The following is a 13,600-nucleotide window of genomic DNA, read 5'->3' as shown; positions in this document are numbered from 1 at the left end:
CATTATATAAAAGTCAAACAATAGTAGTTGAATTCGTACAATATAAAATAATAGAAAAATGATAAAAAGATGATGTATAAAAATATAACAACATGATGATAAATGTTTAATAATAATAAAGAGATGATAACAATTTGGTGATTTGATGAAGAGTGTAAAAAAATAAAAAAAAAAGAAAGAGAGGAGAATACTAAAAAACAACTAAAATAATAATAAACCACATTGTAAATATATATATATATATAACAAAAAGACGCACAAAACTATATAAAAACTATATATATATATTATATATAAAAATCTATCTAATCAATATCCATTTCATCCTTCTTTTCTTCTTGAGCATCTTCCTTCTTTTCTTCAGAATCAGCCATAGGAGAGTCAGTAGGTTCTTCTTCAACAGGCTTAGGAATAGGCTTGGGCTTGTTCAAAATAGGAGTAGCAAAGGCAACAACGGCATCTTCTTCCTTGGTGATATCACGGGCAAACAAGATGGGAGTTTCACACTTGGGTACCTTTTCTTGTTTGGCCAATTGTTCATCCAACCAACGACGAGCACGATCACAACGATCCACAATATCTTGCTTTTCTTGAGGAGCAATGTGAGCATACTTATCATCAGTACTCATGGCTTCTTGAGTTACACGTTGAATGGCATCACGAAGAGAGTTGGCAGCACGAGGTCGTTCTTCAGCTTCACGATAACGTTCCACCACAGGGTTACCAATGTTCTTGAGGGTTTCCAATTTTTCAACATACACAGATTTGGGTTGATCATCACCTTCATCATAAATCCAGTCAACGACAGTATTCAAATCTTCAACAAACTTGTCCTTAATGGAAGGTTCAATGTATTCAGCCAAAGGACCAGTGATCTTGTCGCGCATATCATAACCGTATTCTTCAAGGGAGTTCTTGGCAGCTTCAGTGGCCATGATGAGTTTATCAGAGGCATACATTTGGCTTTCCTTTTCAGCGTATTGATCAGCAAGATTACGAGACAAAGAGGTAGTGCCACTAACCACAGTAAGATCACCAGTCTTGACAAGCTTCTTGGTCTTTTTGATTTCCTTTTCACCTTCCTTGTTGGTCACTTCTTCTTCCACAACCTTTTCTTCCACAGTGTGAGCGCTTTCAACAGATAAGATACCATGAATATTAAGTCTGACCTTGACCTTGATTTGAGCAGGTTCGCCGTTGACAGGTTTGACATCCTTGATGGTGAATTGACCCAACCAGGGGTTGATACCACGAGGTAAAGCTTCAGGTTCAGCATACTTGGCTTCCAAAGTGAAAGGTTCGCTTCGGTGGAAAGTCAACATCTTGGTAGAAGGGATACTGTTGTTGCTGTCAAATACCACGATTTCAGTATCATCATCTTCGGGAGACTTGGTCCATTCAAGTTTGATGGGATAACTGCAGATATCGCACACACGGAAATCACGAACCTTGAATACAGGAGATAACATGGCACATTGAAGAGCAGCACCACGAGAAACAGCTTCATCTTGATTCAAAGTGGTAGAGATGGGCTTACCAAAGAAGTTGGAGATAGTGGTCTTGATAGCAGGAATACGAGTAGAACCACCAACCATTTCCACAGCATCAATTTCTTCAATAGACATACCAGCACGTTCCATAGCCTTGCGCAAAGTATCTTCAGTACGAGTGAATAAGTGAGAAGCCCATTCTTCAAAATCGGAACGGTTGACAATAGTGTGAACATCACGATCATCCATAATAGATTCAATGTTGACAGGCGCCAAGGGATTAGCAGAGAGAACCTTCTTGCATCTTTCAGCAGCAACCATGAGACGAATCAAAGCCTTTTGGTTGGTGTAAACATCAATCTTGAACTTTTCCTTGAATTCAGCAGCGAGATGTTCCACAATGACGTTATCAAAGTTGCGACCACCAAAGTGTTGATCATAGGCAGAACCACGGACAGTTAATTGACCTTTTACAAAAGACACTACAGACACGGAGTAACTAGAATGACCAACATCCACAAAGGCAACGTTACGGGGCTTTTCTTCAGGCAAATCAGTCTTAGTGATACCATAACCAAGAGCAGCAGCAGTCAAATCATTCACCAAACGCAAGCAGTTCAATCCAGCAATTTCAGCAGCAGTAATAATAGCACGACGTTGAGCTTCAGTGAACCAACCGGGAACGGTAATCACACAGTCAGAGACAGGAGAAGTGATTTCTTGGGCAGTAATATCCTTGAGCTTGGACAAGTACATGGCAATCACTTGAATATTGGAGAAAGTTTGAGGTTCACCGAGGTAGTTGACCTAAATCATAAAACATCATCAATATTCCCACTTGCTCTTTGTCTGTTTAAAAAAAAAAAAAATATTATATTTACTTACCTTAACACCAACTTGACCATCAACATCCACAAGTTCAGCAGCAATGAACTTCTTTTCGAACTCTTGAAGATCAGGGTCAGAAAGAGTACGACCAGCAAGACGCTTCAAACTACCGACAGTATTCTTATAATTACTGATTTCTTGAGTCTTGGCAGCTTCACCGAGATAACGTTGTTTGTAACCGAAAGATACAAGAGAACTATATATATATATTTAAAAAGGTGATGAATAATTTTTTTTTATATATGTTGTTGTATTTAACTTACGGAGTAGCACGGTTGGATACTTCGTTGCAAATAACATCGATACCACGGTTTCTAGCCACAGAAATGACAGATTGAAGGTTACCCAAATCAATACCCTAATATAATATAATAAAAGATATTTCCAAAAAAAAAAAAAAAGTATCGATAACATACAAGTGTCAAAAAAAAAATATGTGATTAGTATTGAAATTCGTTTCCTATAAATCTATTTGACTAGTTGTTTATTGTAATATTAAAAGAAATATTGACTTTACCACGACAGACATGATGTGTTATAAAGGAACAAAAAAGATTGAAAAAAAAAGGGAAAGAAAAAAAAAAAAAAAAAAGAACCAAGTATACCAAAAAAAAAAAAAAGTGATGTCTTCAAAAGTTTTAGGAGAGTCTTCGGGAAATCAAAAAAAAGCCCTTTAGTGCCGTGACTAGCGTTGACAGCTAAGAAGATTCTCGAGCCATCTATGCAATAAAAAAAAAGCCACCCAAGATAAAGGTACTGTCAAAAATCATGCCTGATCAAATACAAACTATTCCCATTTGGTCAATAAATTTTCAACACATCTTGCATGATAAATCATCTAGTAAAACGATTACACGGTTTATTTTCGAATAATATTGAAGGATATCATTTTCTATACCATATTTTTTTGACCCTGAGTCTCTCATCTCAGTCTCAAAAAAATTGTGCGAGTACCAGATCAAAAATTAAAAAAAAAAAAAAAAATACAGTGCTTTTTTTTTTAATTTTCGTCTTGTATTTCATTTATGGATGCATGGATTAAAAAAAATCCTTTTTCTTTTATTTTCTTTCTTTTAGTTCCTTTCGATCTTGTTGTATCAGCATACCTATAACATATGCGTATAATAAAAAGAATACATTCATACATATATAATACAACTTGGAATAATATTGACATATAATAAAAGTAGTTGTAATAATATAAAAACTTTATTGAATAATAAAAAAAAAAAGTATGTAAACTAACGACTACACTAATGTATATAATAAAACCATAAAAACAAAAGTCAATGGAAGAGAAAAAAGAAAGGAAAAAGAAAAAAAGATAAAAAATAAAAAGTACATAAAAATAAAAAAGAAACAAAAAAAAGGGGGACTTTGAAATTTATTCTACTCTTAATTTAATGGATAAAGAATGTCGATATATTTACCATATAATCAATCATCACAGTAATTTAATCATGTATATCATTCAAACTAGCTTAAATGTATCAAGGCAAAGTACCTATTGTATTTAATAACATATGATGATGAAAATTTTATTTTCAAAACAGATATAAAATAGACATAAATTTTTCAAGTGTAGATACAATAATCAACTTTCTTTTTTTTTTCTTTTTTCTTTTTTTTTAAAAAATAAATTAAGAAGAATTTCATTGACTTTATCACTAGTCCCATAATTTTATTTTATTCAATCTACACACAATTCAACAGATCCTTTATCTCTCATGCAATAATCCAAAAAAAATGATCACTATTCCTCTTAAAAACATAGTCTAATATCATCTAGTGCCATTTCATCACTTATCTTGCCAGCCCATGTACAACGATCATCGAGAATATTTCATCGATTTTTCCAAAAATTGCCTGATTATCACCTTGACGATTGATTTTTACAGTCAAACTTTGGCTGGGGATTTCCACATTGTGGCTGGTAAAAAAAAAAAAAAAAAAAAAAAAAAAAAAAAGGTGAATCTACAGTTCTAACCACCTTTCAAATCCCATTTTTCAATTTAAATCTATCATCATATCCTATAAATACTATTAACAAAATATGTATATATACGATTATCTTTTTTCTTAGCGGATAAAAAAGAGAGCTTGAGAATATTAGGTAGAAAACTGCAGAAAAAGGTCATTTTCATGTCATTCTAAAAAAAAAAAAAAAAAAAAACTTCAGATCCATCTTAAAGTCTAATTATGCCATAAAACCTCTACAAGTAAAACATCATCCTTCTTTTTTTTTTTTTATTAATGCAAGAAAAAAAAAAAGAATAATCAATTAAGTTGAAATGACCTTATTAGGTAGTTGTGGAACAGAATGAATTTCATGGAGAAAGCATGAAGCCTGGGTAACTAAAGTCAGTGTAACCGTCCGTTTTCTTTTTTTTTTTTTTTTCGGGGTCCTGAAAGAGATGCACCCATCCTAGTGGAAATATCATCATTGAAAGCCAGAAAACGAAAGCAAAAGAATAGAAGGAGTGGAATGGCATTTCCAAAAAAAGATCAACAGAATTGACAAAAAAAAAAAAAAAAAAAAATCCAATCATCCGTTCCCTTTTTTTTTTTTTTTTTTTTGTGTGCCTGTCCCCAGGTTGAATTTTCTCTAAGCGAACGATAAATTTTAATACTCAATATTTTATTGATTGAAAAGAATATAGTCATTGTTGATCAATGAGATGCATTCGTGACCTGATTTTCATGAAACTTGAAAATTATGCTAATGATGAAACTCTTGCGTAAAAAAAAAAAAAAAAAAAAAAGACGAGATCTTGCTTTCTTTCTTTTCTTTTTTATTTTTCTCTCTCTCTCTTTCAAGTAGAACATCGAATGAATAGATATGCATTTTCATACTCAACCTAATGATAAACGATAAATGGTTATGTACCAAAGAGTCCAGTCTTTTTGAAAGTAATTTGGCGGAGCCAATAAAAGAAAGAAAGAAAAAAAAAAACCCAACCAGTTACAGAGAGTTAGTGGAGACACCTGATCCCTCTGCTCTTAATCTTTTTTTAGCTTTTTTTTTTTTTTTTTTTTTTTCCCAAAGGTTGATGATCCACGTGGCGGAGCTGATCCCTCGATTCATATCATCTATTCACTTTTTTTATATATATATACGTTCAAATGGTTGTTTTATTATCAAAAGAATGAAAAAAGGGATATCAATATAAAAATCATATATACAAAAGGACAGTACAGATAGGAAAGGATATATAAGGATTGATTTTTTTTTTTTTGGGAGGGAGTGATGATTTGTTGATCGGATGCGTTGTTATGGAGAAAAGTAATGATACATAGTACAAGTGGTCAAATAATAATAATAATAATAATAAATATAATTGTGAATAGTAAGGATGATGATGATGATGATGATGGTGCGATTAAAGAATAAGGTGATGATGATTACAGTGTGTTTATAATATATAGGTGGATAAGATTATTTCTTGCTCAATCGGAAAAATCGCCTGAACTTGGACATGGAATATTTATCATCATCTACTGGGCTATTTGGTGGAGAGTTATTTGAGCAGCTATGACTTGACAGATAATCATCGAATGATTTTTGATTAGATTCCATTGATGATGTAAAGGAAGCTTTGGATGGTGATGATAAAGGACAATGAATCAATGAGGGACTCATATCAAAATGTTCAGTAAATCGTGAATTGCAGGTAGTCATTGTAAATAAAAATATATCTTTAAAAAAAAAAAAAGTAAATCAAGTTGAAGAAAAGAATACACCAAAAAGTAAAATGTTTAGTTTATATATGTTTCCCCTTGATCTTTCTGCAAACTAGTCTCACAATGTCTGGGTACCTGTCCAATAGAAAGGATTGAATTCTAATGCTATTACACTCCGCATGAAGTGATGTTACTTTTTTTTTTGTATCACTTGCTGTTTTTATACAAGGCTTCAAAATCATTTATATATATATGTATATATATTTTTAAAGTTTGAAGTCATTGGTAAATTCTTCAATAGAAATATTATCAAAGTGCAAACATATAGAATGTTATTTTTATTTGATTAAATCTACATAAACAAAAATGTCACAGGTTCAATTAAAAAAAAAAAAAGAAACATCATATGTTCCTTTTTTTTTTTTTTTTTTTTTTGTTCTTTCTAAACTGGGATTCAAAGAAGGTGATCTACTTCTTTCATATTAATTCTTTTCGCCGAAAATGAGTTCAAACTCCATAATTCATTTACCGTGGAAGAAGTTATCCAATAAAATGAGGGAAGGATCATCCATCATCAAGCTTCATAGGAAAAATAGAACCTAAGATGTTTTGGAATTTTCATAAATATGACATCAATTTGATTCATCAATCTCCAAAAAAGTAAGTGATGTTCTTGGAAGAATATGAAAAGTGGAAATCATCTTTTATTTTAACTATTTTCCCTATTATTATGATGATGAAAATGGTCATCATCATCCACCATTATTATATATGTATAAAGAAAAAGATACATGGACGGTCATCATTATCATCATATATCCTTTTTTTTTTTTTTTTAATATTGGTGGATGATCATCACAATTATTATTATTATCTTTTTTTTTGAAAATAGATAGCGCGGAAATAGTAAACTTTTACTGAAAAGAATCAAAATCACTTTTTAATTTGTCAAAAAAGGTTTCTCATGTTGCATAATAGAAAAAAAAAGGTACAGTCCGTTTTGAACTCGTCTAAACCAACCACATTTTAGGGACTTTTTTTTTTTGAGTATTCCTAAAATTGCCCGGCACTCCGGTTAGCCTAATTTTTTTTTTTGATGCCACATTGTGTTGTGTCTATCACTTCCAAAATGAGAGGAGATACAAAAAAAAAAAAAAAAAAAAACAATATATTTTTTTGTCTCTCTTCTTTTCTTTCCTTTTTTCTAACTCAACTTTCAAATCATCCTTAAAAGATGCAAACTGTTGCCAAGATCTTTGTCATTTCTGGTCCATCTGGTTCTGGTAAATCTACTCTATTGAAACGTCTTTTCCATGATTTTCCTGGCACTTTTGGATTCAGTGTTTCACGTAAGTTTCCTTTTTTTTTATTTTTCTCCTTTTTTTTTTTCATCATCATCATCATTATAATTTATTTACTAATTTACAACCCATCTTTCTTTTATATAAATTTACAAAATGACTTTACAATAGATACTACTCGCGATCCTCGACCTAAGGAAGTGAACGGTGTAGATTATCATTATGTTACCAAGGAAGTCATGGAAGCTGAAGTGGCTGAAGGTAAGTTCATTGAAAGTGCTACCTTCTCTGGTAATATGTACGGTAAGTCACCATAATAATATAAAAAAAAAAGGAAATACTTCAAAAAAAGAGATGACTTTTTAATATATGACATTGACATTCTTTTTTTTTTGTTTATATTGGTAGGTACCTCCATCAAGGCAGTGAAGGATGTTGTGGATGCTGGCAAGGTATGTATTTTGGATATTGATATGCAAGGTGTCAAGGCAGTCAAGAACACGGATTTGAATCCCAAGTATATCTTTATTCAACCTCCCAGTGTAGAAGTCTTAGAACAACGTTTACGTGGAAGAGGTACTGAAAAGGAAGAAGCTGTGTTGGCGCGTTTGGCTGCCTCCAAATTGGAATTGGCTTATGCTCAAGAACCCAATGCTTACGATACCATCATTATCAACGACGATTTGGATACTGCTTACAATAGTTTACAATCTGCCATCTTTGAACAACAATGATATTCCTCAAGTAGCCCTCCCTTCTTTGGATGATTAGCATACTTTCATTGATCCTCCCCCCTCACTACTACTTCTGCTCTCATCAAACATAAACATTCATTCATTTATTCATACATATATAGATTAGATTCCTTTTTTACTATTATTATTATTATTTATCATTCAACTCTCACTCCTTTGGGACCTTTTTCCAAATAAAAGTTTTGTGTTATTTACTTGTATTTGTTCAGTGCGGAACATGATATGATTGATCATGGTGTTTTCTTTTGAAGGGCGATCAGGTAAAAGAAATTTTTGACAATGATAATCTTTTTTTTTAAAAGAAAAAAGGAATATGATTTTAGCTATGATCATTAAGAAGATGATAATAAAGAATCAGAAAGTTTCTATTGATATCATTAACCATCAATCATCCATTTCCATAATATGGAAAAAAGAATCACCGCAAATATATTCATAACTCCAACGCGAACAAGTCTCTAATCATAACGCAGAAAAAAATAAACGCGCTTCACATGGAAAAAATCAGTAAATCAAAAATATTTCTATAAACAAACTTTATTTTTGGGTAGTGTTTAAAGATATGACCAAAAAAAAAAAAAAAAAAAAAAAAAAAAAAAAAAAAAAAAGAGTGTGGTGTCATGTATATACAGATAATAAACTAAATTAGTAAAAAAAAAAAAAAAAAAAAAAAGATGAAGACCTAGCCTAGATACCTATTTCAAGTCATGCATCATAATAATTTCATCATCCATGTGTGAAGGAGTCCCAATCATAGTACGTTCTTCTGAATCAGGGGTATGTAAATTGGAGGAAGATGCACCGAGTTGGTTTGCCGTAGTGAAATAAGATGGACGGAAAGTTGTCGTATGATTGGGGTTATCATTGTCCAAAATAATGGTTGTCATCCTTGCCATCATCGTGTCATCCGTTGTTGCCATTGCATCTTGACCATGATAACAACTATCCAATGTCGTCAAAGTCATACTACTTTCATGTCGTTCATCTTCATCGTCATCATCTTCAGCTAATAAATGTTGAATTGTAAGTCCAGAATCAGGGTTCAGTTTACTTGGTTGTAATGTTGCTACTGCGGTTGAGGATGATTTGCTTTTGGTTCCATTGTTCGTTGTCATGCAAGAAAGATTCGGGGACTTGCTCCGAGCCAAAAAAGAAAAAGTCGCCGAGTGTTTTTCCTGTTGTTGTCTCATCGAGGCAGAAGGCGAACCTGAAGGGTTGCTGTTGAACCATGCGCACCACTGTAAAAGATCATCTTGATTGGCCACTTGTATCAACACATCATGAAACCTGCGTCCATGTACTTTGAGCACATATGCTTCCTTGGTGGAAGAAACAATCGATGCATGAGAGTAATCAAATACACTGCCTTTTCTTGCTCGTTCCTAAGTTCAATCAAAAGACAGTAAATACAATTTGATTGCAGATCTTTTTCCTAGATTCTTGCATCATCATGTTTTCTTTCTTTCTTTTTATAGTTCTTACCGAGTAGTAGCTAAAATAAGAGACCTGTGGTAGCAATACAATTTGCTGCATATCCCAACGTGATAACCAAGGAATATATTTCATGATCCGTTGAACTGGCATTCGGGCTTCATAGGCGTCTAGAACAGTACCCTTTTCTTGCTGTTGTTGCTGTTGACGCTGTTTTTTTTGTTGAGATTTCGAAAAGGTTGTTGGTACAATGTGTGTTCGATGATAAAGTTGACGATGTTGGATGTGATATTCCTGCGTTTGTTGATATTTCTGATGCTGTTGCCGATGACGAGGATAGCAATTCTGTTGATAAGAATTCTGATTGGTTTGATCTCCATTAAGTACACCATTCATACTTAATAATTCACCAAAGCTTTGCTGCTGTTCGTCGTAACGTGATGATCTATAATCCAGTTGGGCCGCAGATGTCGAGTGGAAAGCGTTGCTACTGCTACTATTACTACTGCAACCGCTATTGTTATTACTATCGTTATTGTTGATGGATAAAATGGAGCGCTGTCTATAGGATCGTTGTTGCCGTTCTGGTAAGTCTGATATTTTGTTGACACCTTGACTGCTTCGATGGGATGATGATTTCCGCCTGAATTGAACGAATTTTGGTAAAAATAGAATAAAGAGACAAAATGTAGTGGCCCAAACTATCATGGTTGCTGTAAGATAATGTTGAGTATAGTAATCTGCTGTTGGTAAAAAGAAAACTATAGTTCCAATGAGAGCACAGAAAAAGATGTTGCTGATAGAATAGAATAAAGATTAATTGGTTGAATACAATCCTTTTTTTTTTTTTTTTTGACTTACTATATAGAGAGTCCAATCTGCTTGTATTCGCTGTACTTGGAATAGTTTCTTCCGATTGCTCGAGTCTTGAATGCCAAGAAGGTTGCAAAAGCCAATTCACATGAAGCGATCAGAGTCAATAAGGTAACAAAGAGCGGATGAGAAGGTCCATTGTAATAGCAGCCTAGATAATATGCATTTTGAGATACAGGATTTGATCGAGTCTGAGGAATACAAAGACAAAACCATAAGACAATTATAATGGTTTCCAACAGAAGTATACTGCCAGATACTTTCAACAGATCAGAGTTGCGAACAAGTGTTCGTGTAATAAAGATGTTGTTGAATACGCGATAAATTCGGTAGTTTTTTGCAATCAAATTTCTAATAAAAAAAAAAATAAAAATGAGCATCATTTGTCTTCCTTTCTTTCGTTATTTATTTTCGTTACTATGAATCATACCCCAGTACCAACGAATAGCCTAGGTTGAAGGCGACGGGTACTACAACACATGTTAGTTTTGATCGATCGCCGGCAAAAAAGAAGGCGGCAATATAACATAAGATAAAACCAATCAGTTGCAAAACACAAAATAGCGGACTATTATTATAAGATCATGATGGTTAATCTTTTTCAATTCAAATATTGGCAACATTTTTTTTTTTTTTTTTTTTTTTTTTTTTTTTTACCTTGATTCTCGGAAGACTTCCCGTTTCCTGTAGAGTAATACCAAACATATAGTGACAAGTGCAGTAAAGGTACCAACGGCAGATACAGTTACTAAGGTGATAGATAATGGAGTAGAATAACCCGGATTTAAATAAACTTTTGGAGGAACACCTGTTGGAACCTATTCTGAAAGAAAGTTTAATAAGAGCCAATTCATGATAATATCTATTTATGAGAAAGAAGCACTTACGTTTGTTGTTCCATCATGATAGATTGGAAGAGAAGTGAGGCCAAGTTCACCAGCAATGATATTTCCGATATTGATGTTTGTCCCATTTTGAATGTTGTTTATGCGGTAGTTTCTATTTAGTAAAAAGAAATAAAATGTACATGATAAGTAATCCCTTTATAAAATCATCCATCCATCCATGTATATAGTATGCAGCTGTTTTTTTTGATTTACCCATGGATCATATCACCATTTTGATCCAAAATAATAGGTCCTTCAGGACCAACATAACTTGTATTGAATGCCAAAGGAGATAATTCATCACCCAGTTGTCTATAGGCCAGTTGATGTAATGTAGTTGTTGCATTGGAAGAATTGCGGATAATACTATTGAAACCTTGGGCCAAGTTCATCATACACGAATAGGCAAATCTAAAAAAAAAAAAAAAAAAAAAAAATGGATTAAGAAAATTATTTATTTAAAAAAAAAGTTGGATATTTGAATCTTTGCAATTTACCCTTCATTACCACTGATATTTCCTTGACCACCATAAGGATACCTATGTGAATAATAAAAAAAAATAAATAAATTAAGATCTAATGCAGTAATCTTTTTTTTTTTTTAAAAAAAAAAAAAAAAAGACGAACGAACATACATAGCAGGATCGAGAGAGGACCATCTTTGTAAAAATTGGTCGAATGGCGGGTATCCAGGAAGAGACATGATAGATTCAAAAGAAAAGACACCACCTGAAAATGTAGAGTTGTATTCAATATGGGTAAGTTTTCGAGTTGTATTTGCAGCGTATAAAACGGGATCTATATTAGGTAATACTGAGGATGATGCTGATGATTGCGATGCTGATGATTGCGATGCTGATGATTGTGATGCTGATGATTGTGATGCTGATGATTGTGATGCTGATGATTGTGATGCTGATGATTGTGGTACTGATATGTTTGAAGAGGTTGAGATTATTCCAGTGTTATTGTCGTTCATGTGACTCCATTCTGCACTATCTGCGCGTGTAGAAATGATGTTGTTGAAGTTGATTACATTTTGTTGTAATGAGTCTGATTGGATGCCGATAGTTAGCCATACATTGTCATTGTTGATATATCCGCTATGAGCAGCGACTATTAATGCCGCCATAGGAGCATCATCTGCTGCTGCGACAAAGATCACTCTTGCTCCCGTTGCCATCAAAGTATCAATAGAGGATTGTATATCGCTGGTTGGTCCATGATCATAAAATGATTGATATCCCTTGATTATAATATTGTGAGCTCTTGCTTTCATAATGACGTCCGTTGATACTACATGTTAAAAAAAAAAATGAGAAAAGGATGGTTCATCAATAAGCAGGATCATTTGTGATCATTCATTCTTACATTGTTTTCCAAAGTCATCACCGGAATAAAGTACACCAATCGTCGGCCAACCTTGACTAACGATAAAAGATAAAGCGGCATCGGCATAAATCAAATCGGTAGGAATTGTACGGAAAAAGTAACCGTATTGGGATTTATCAGATAATGAAGCTAAAATATAATAGAAAGAGTTAAGTCAATCAATTTCTAAAAAGGAAATTTCTCTAGTTTATATACTTACTAGCCACAGCAGAAAAAGAGCATTGAGGAATCTGAAGAGTAGTTGACATCAAAGCCGAAAGAGTTGTCCAAGAAGAACTGATATCACCAATAATTGCCACCACCCCTTCATGAATAAGAGATATGGCAGAGTATACTGCTTGACTAATAGCTGCTTGTCCTTCAATATCCTTGGGGAAAGAATCTTGTTCAATCAAAGTGATATATGCACCAGGTATTATTTGTTTTGTGTTGATTTCGGCTATAGCCATACGAACAGCAGAAGCTCCACTAATTTATTTATTGATTAAGAGAGAAAAAAAAATTATTACATGGAATAGATTAAAAATATTGTATAAATTTGTTACCTTAAAGTAATAGTTTTTGTCCAATTATTATCTTGTTGGTGAAATGGAAGCAAGACACCAATTTTTAATTCGGTCAGTCCCTCGGTTTGTACAGGTGATATATAAGCTGTTCCATTTTTACGAGTTAAAGTGAAGGTGAAGTTATTGGCAGTATCATGATATGTATTGACCGAATTTGTATTCTTAATGTCATTATCTAATGCATTGGGAGAGAAGTTGATATCAGCATTGGCGACAGTAGGAGTGGTGATATGATGGTGGTGTACAGAAAAACTAGGTTGTTGAAGCATATAATATATACAATGGTTATGTAAAAGATCCTAAAGATCTAGGATCAAGAAAGGGATGTATAAATGA

The 13,600-nt window shown here is 33.2% G+C and overlaps 4 protein-coding genes across 4 annotated transcripts; 1 reads left to right on the top strand and 3 right to left on the bottom strand.

Annotated features, from left to right (window-relative positions):
- Positions 1 to 80: 80 nt before the first annotated feature.
- On the bottom strand, positions 81 to 2,960 carry BX664DRAFT_325546 (heat shock protein 70 family). The gene is made up of 4 exons (XM_051544042.1): positions 2,896 to 2,960; positions 2,642 to 2,736; positions 2,376 to 2,574; positions 81 to 2,297 (listed from the first exon to the last, which is right to left on the bottom strand). Exons 1-4 carry the CDS (start codon positions 2,905 to 2,907, stop codon positions 306 to 308), a joined length of 2,298 nt encoding a protein of 765 aa, XP_051403322.1. The 5' UTR covers positions 2,908 to 2,960; the 3' UTR covers positions 81 to 305.
- Positions 2,961 to 7,251: 4,291 nt separating this feature from the next.
- BX664DRAFT_275586 (guanylate kinase) lies at positions 7,252 to 8,226 on the top strand. Its single transcript, XM_051541293.1, has 3 exons — positions 7,252 to 7,408; positions 7,532 to 7,663; positions 7,769 to 8,226. Exons 1-3 carry the CDS (start codon positions 7,294 to 7,296, stop codon positions 8,092 to 8,094), a joined length of 573 nt encoding a protein of 190 aa, XP_051403321.1. The 5' UTR covers positions 7,252 to 7,293; the 3' UTR covers positions 8,095 to 8,226.
- A 1,941-nt stretch (positions 8,227 to 10,167) lies between these two features.
- On the bottom strand, positions 10,168 to 10,799 carry BX664DRAFT_256966 (uncharacterized protein; the record flags this gene model as incomplete). The annotated part of the gene is made up of 2 exons (XM_051540482.1): positions 10,168 to 10,342; positions 10,408 to 10,799. Coding segments are annotated over 2 exons (567 nt in total), but the record flags the coding sequence as incomplete, so codon positions are not given.
- A 1,108-nt stretch (positions 10,800 to 11,907) lies between these two features.
- Positions 11,908 to 13,533, bottom strand: BX664DRAFT_258821 (periplasmic binding protein-like I; the record flags this gene model as incomplete). The annotated part of the gene is made up of 5 exons (XM_051540563.1): positions 11,908 to 12,176; positions 12,291 to 12,602; positions 12,678 to 12,827; positions 12,898 to 13,166; positions 13,244 to 13,533. 5 exons carry the CDS (start codon positions 13,531 to 13,533, stop codon positions 11,908 to 11,910), a joined length of 1,290 nt encoding a protein of 429 aa, XP_051403319.1.
- Between the last annotated feature and the right edge of the window lie 67 nt (positions 13,534 to 13,600).

Source organism: Halteromyces radiatus (genome assembly GCF_025201355.1).
Source record: "Halteromyces radiatus strain CBS 162.75 chromosome Unknown BX664scaffold_2, whole genome shotgun sequence".
Classification (NCBI taxonomy): Eukaryota; Fungi; Mucoromycota; class Mucoromycetes; order Mucorales; family Cunninghamellaceae; genus Halteromyces; species Halteromyces radiatus.
Note: the sequence above shows the minus strand (reverse complement) of the source record. Positions and strands in the feature narration are given on the sequence as shown.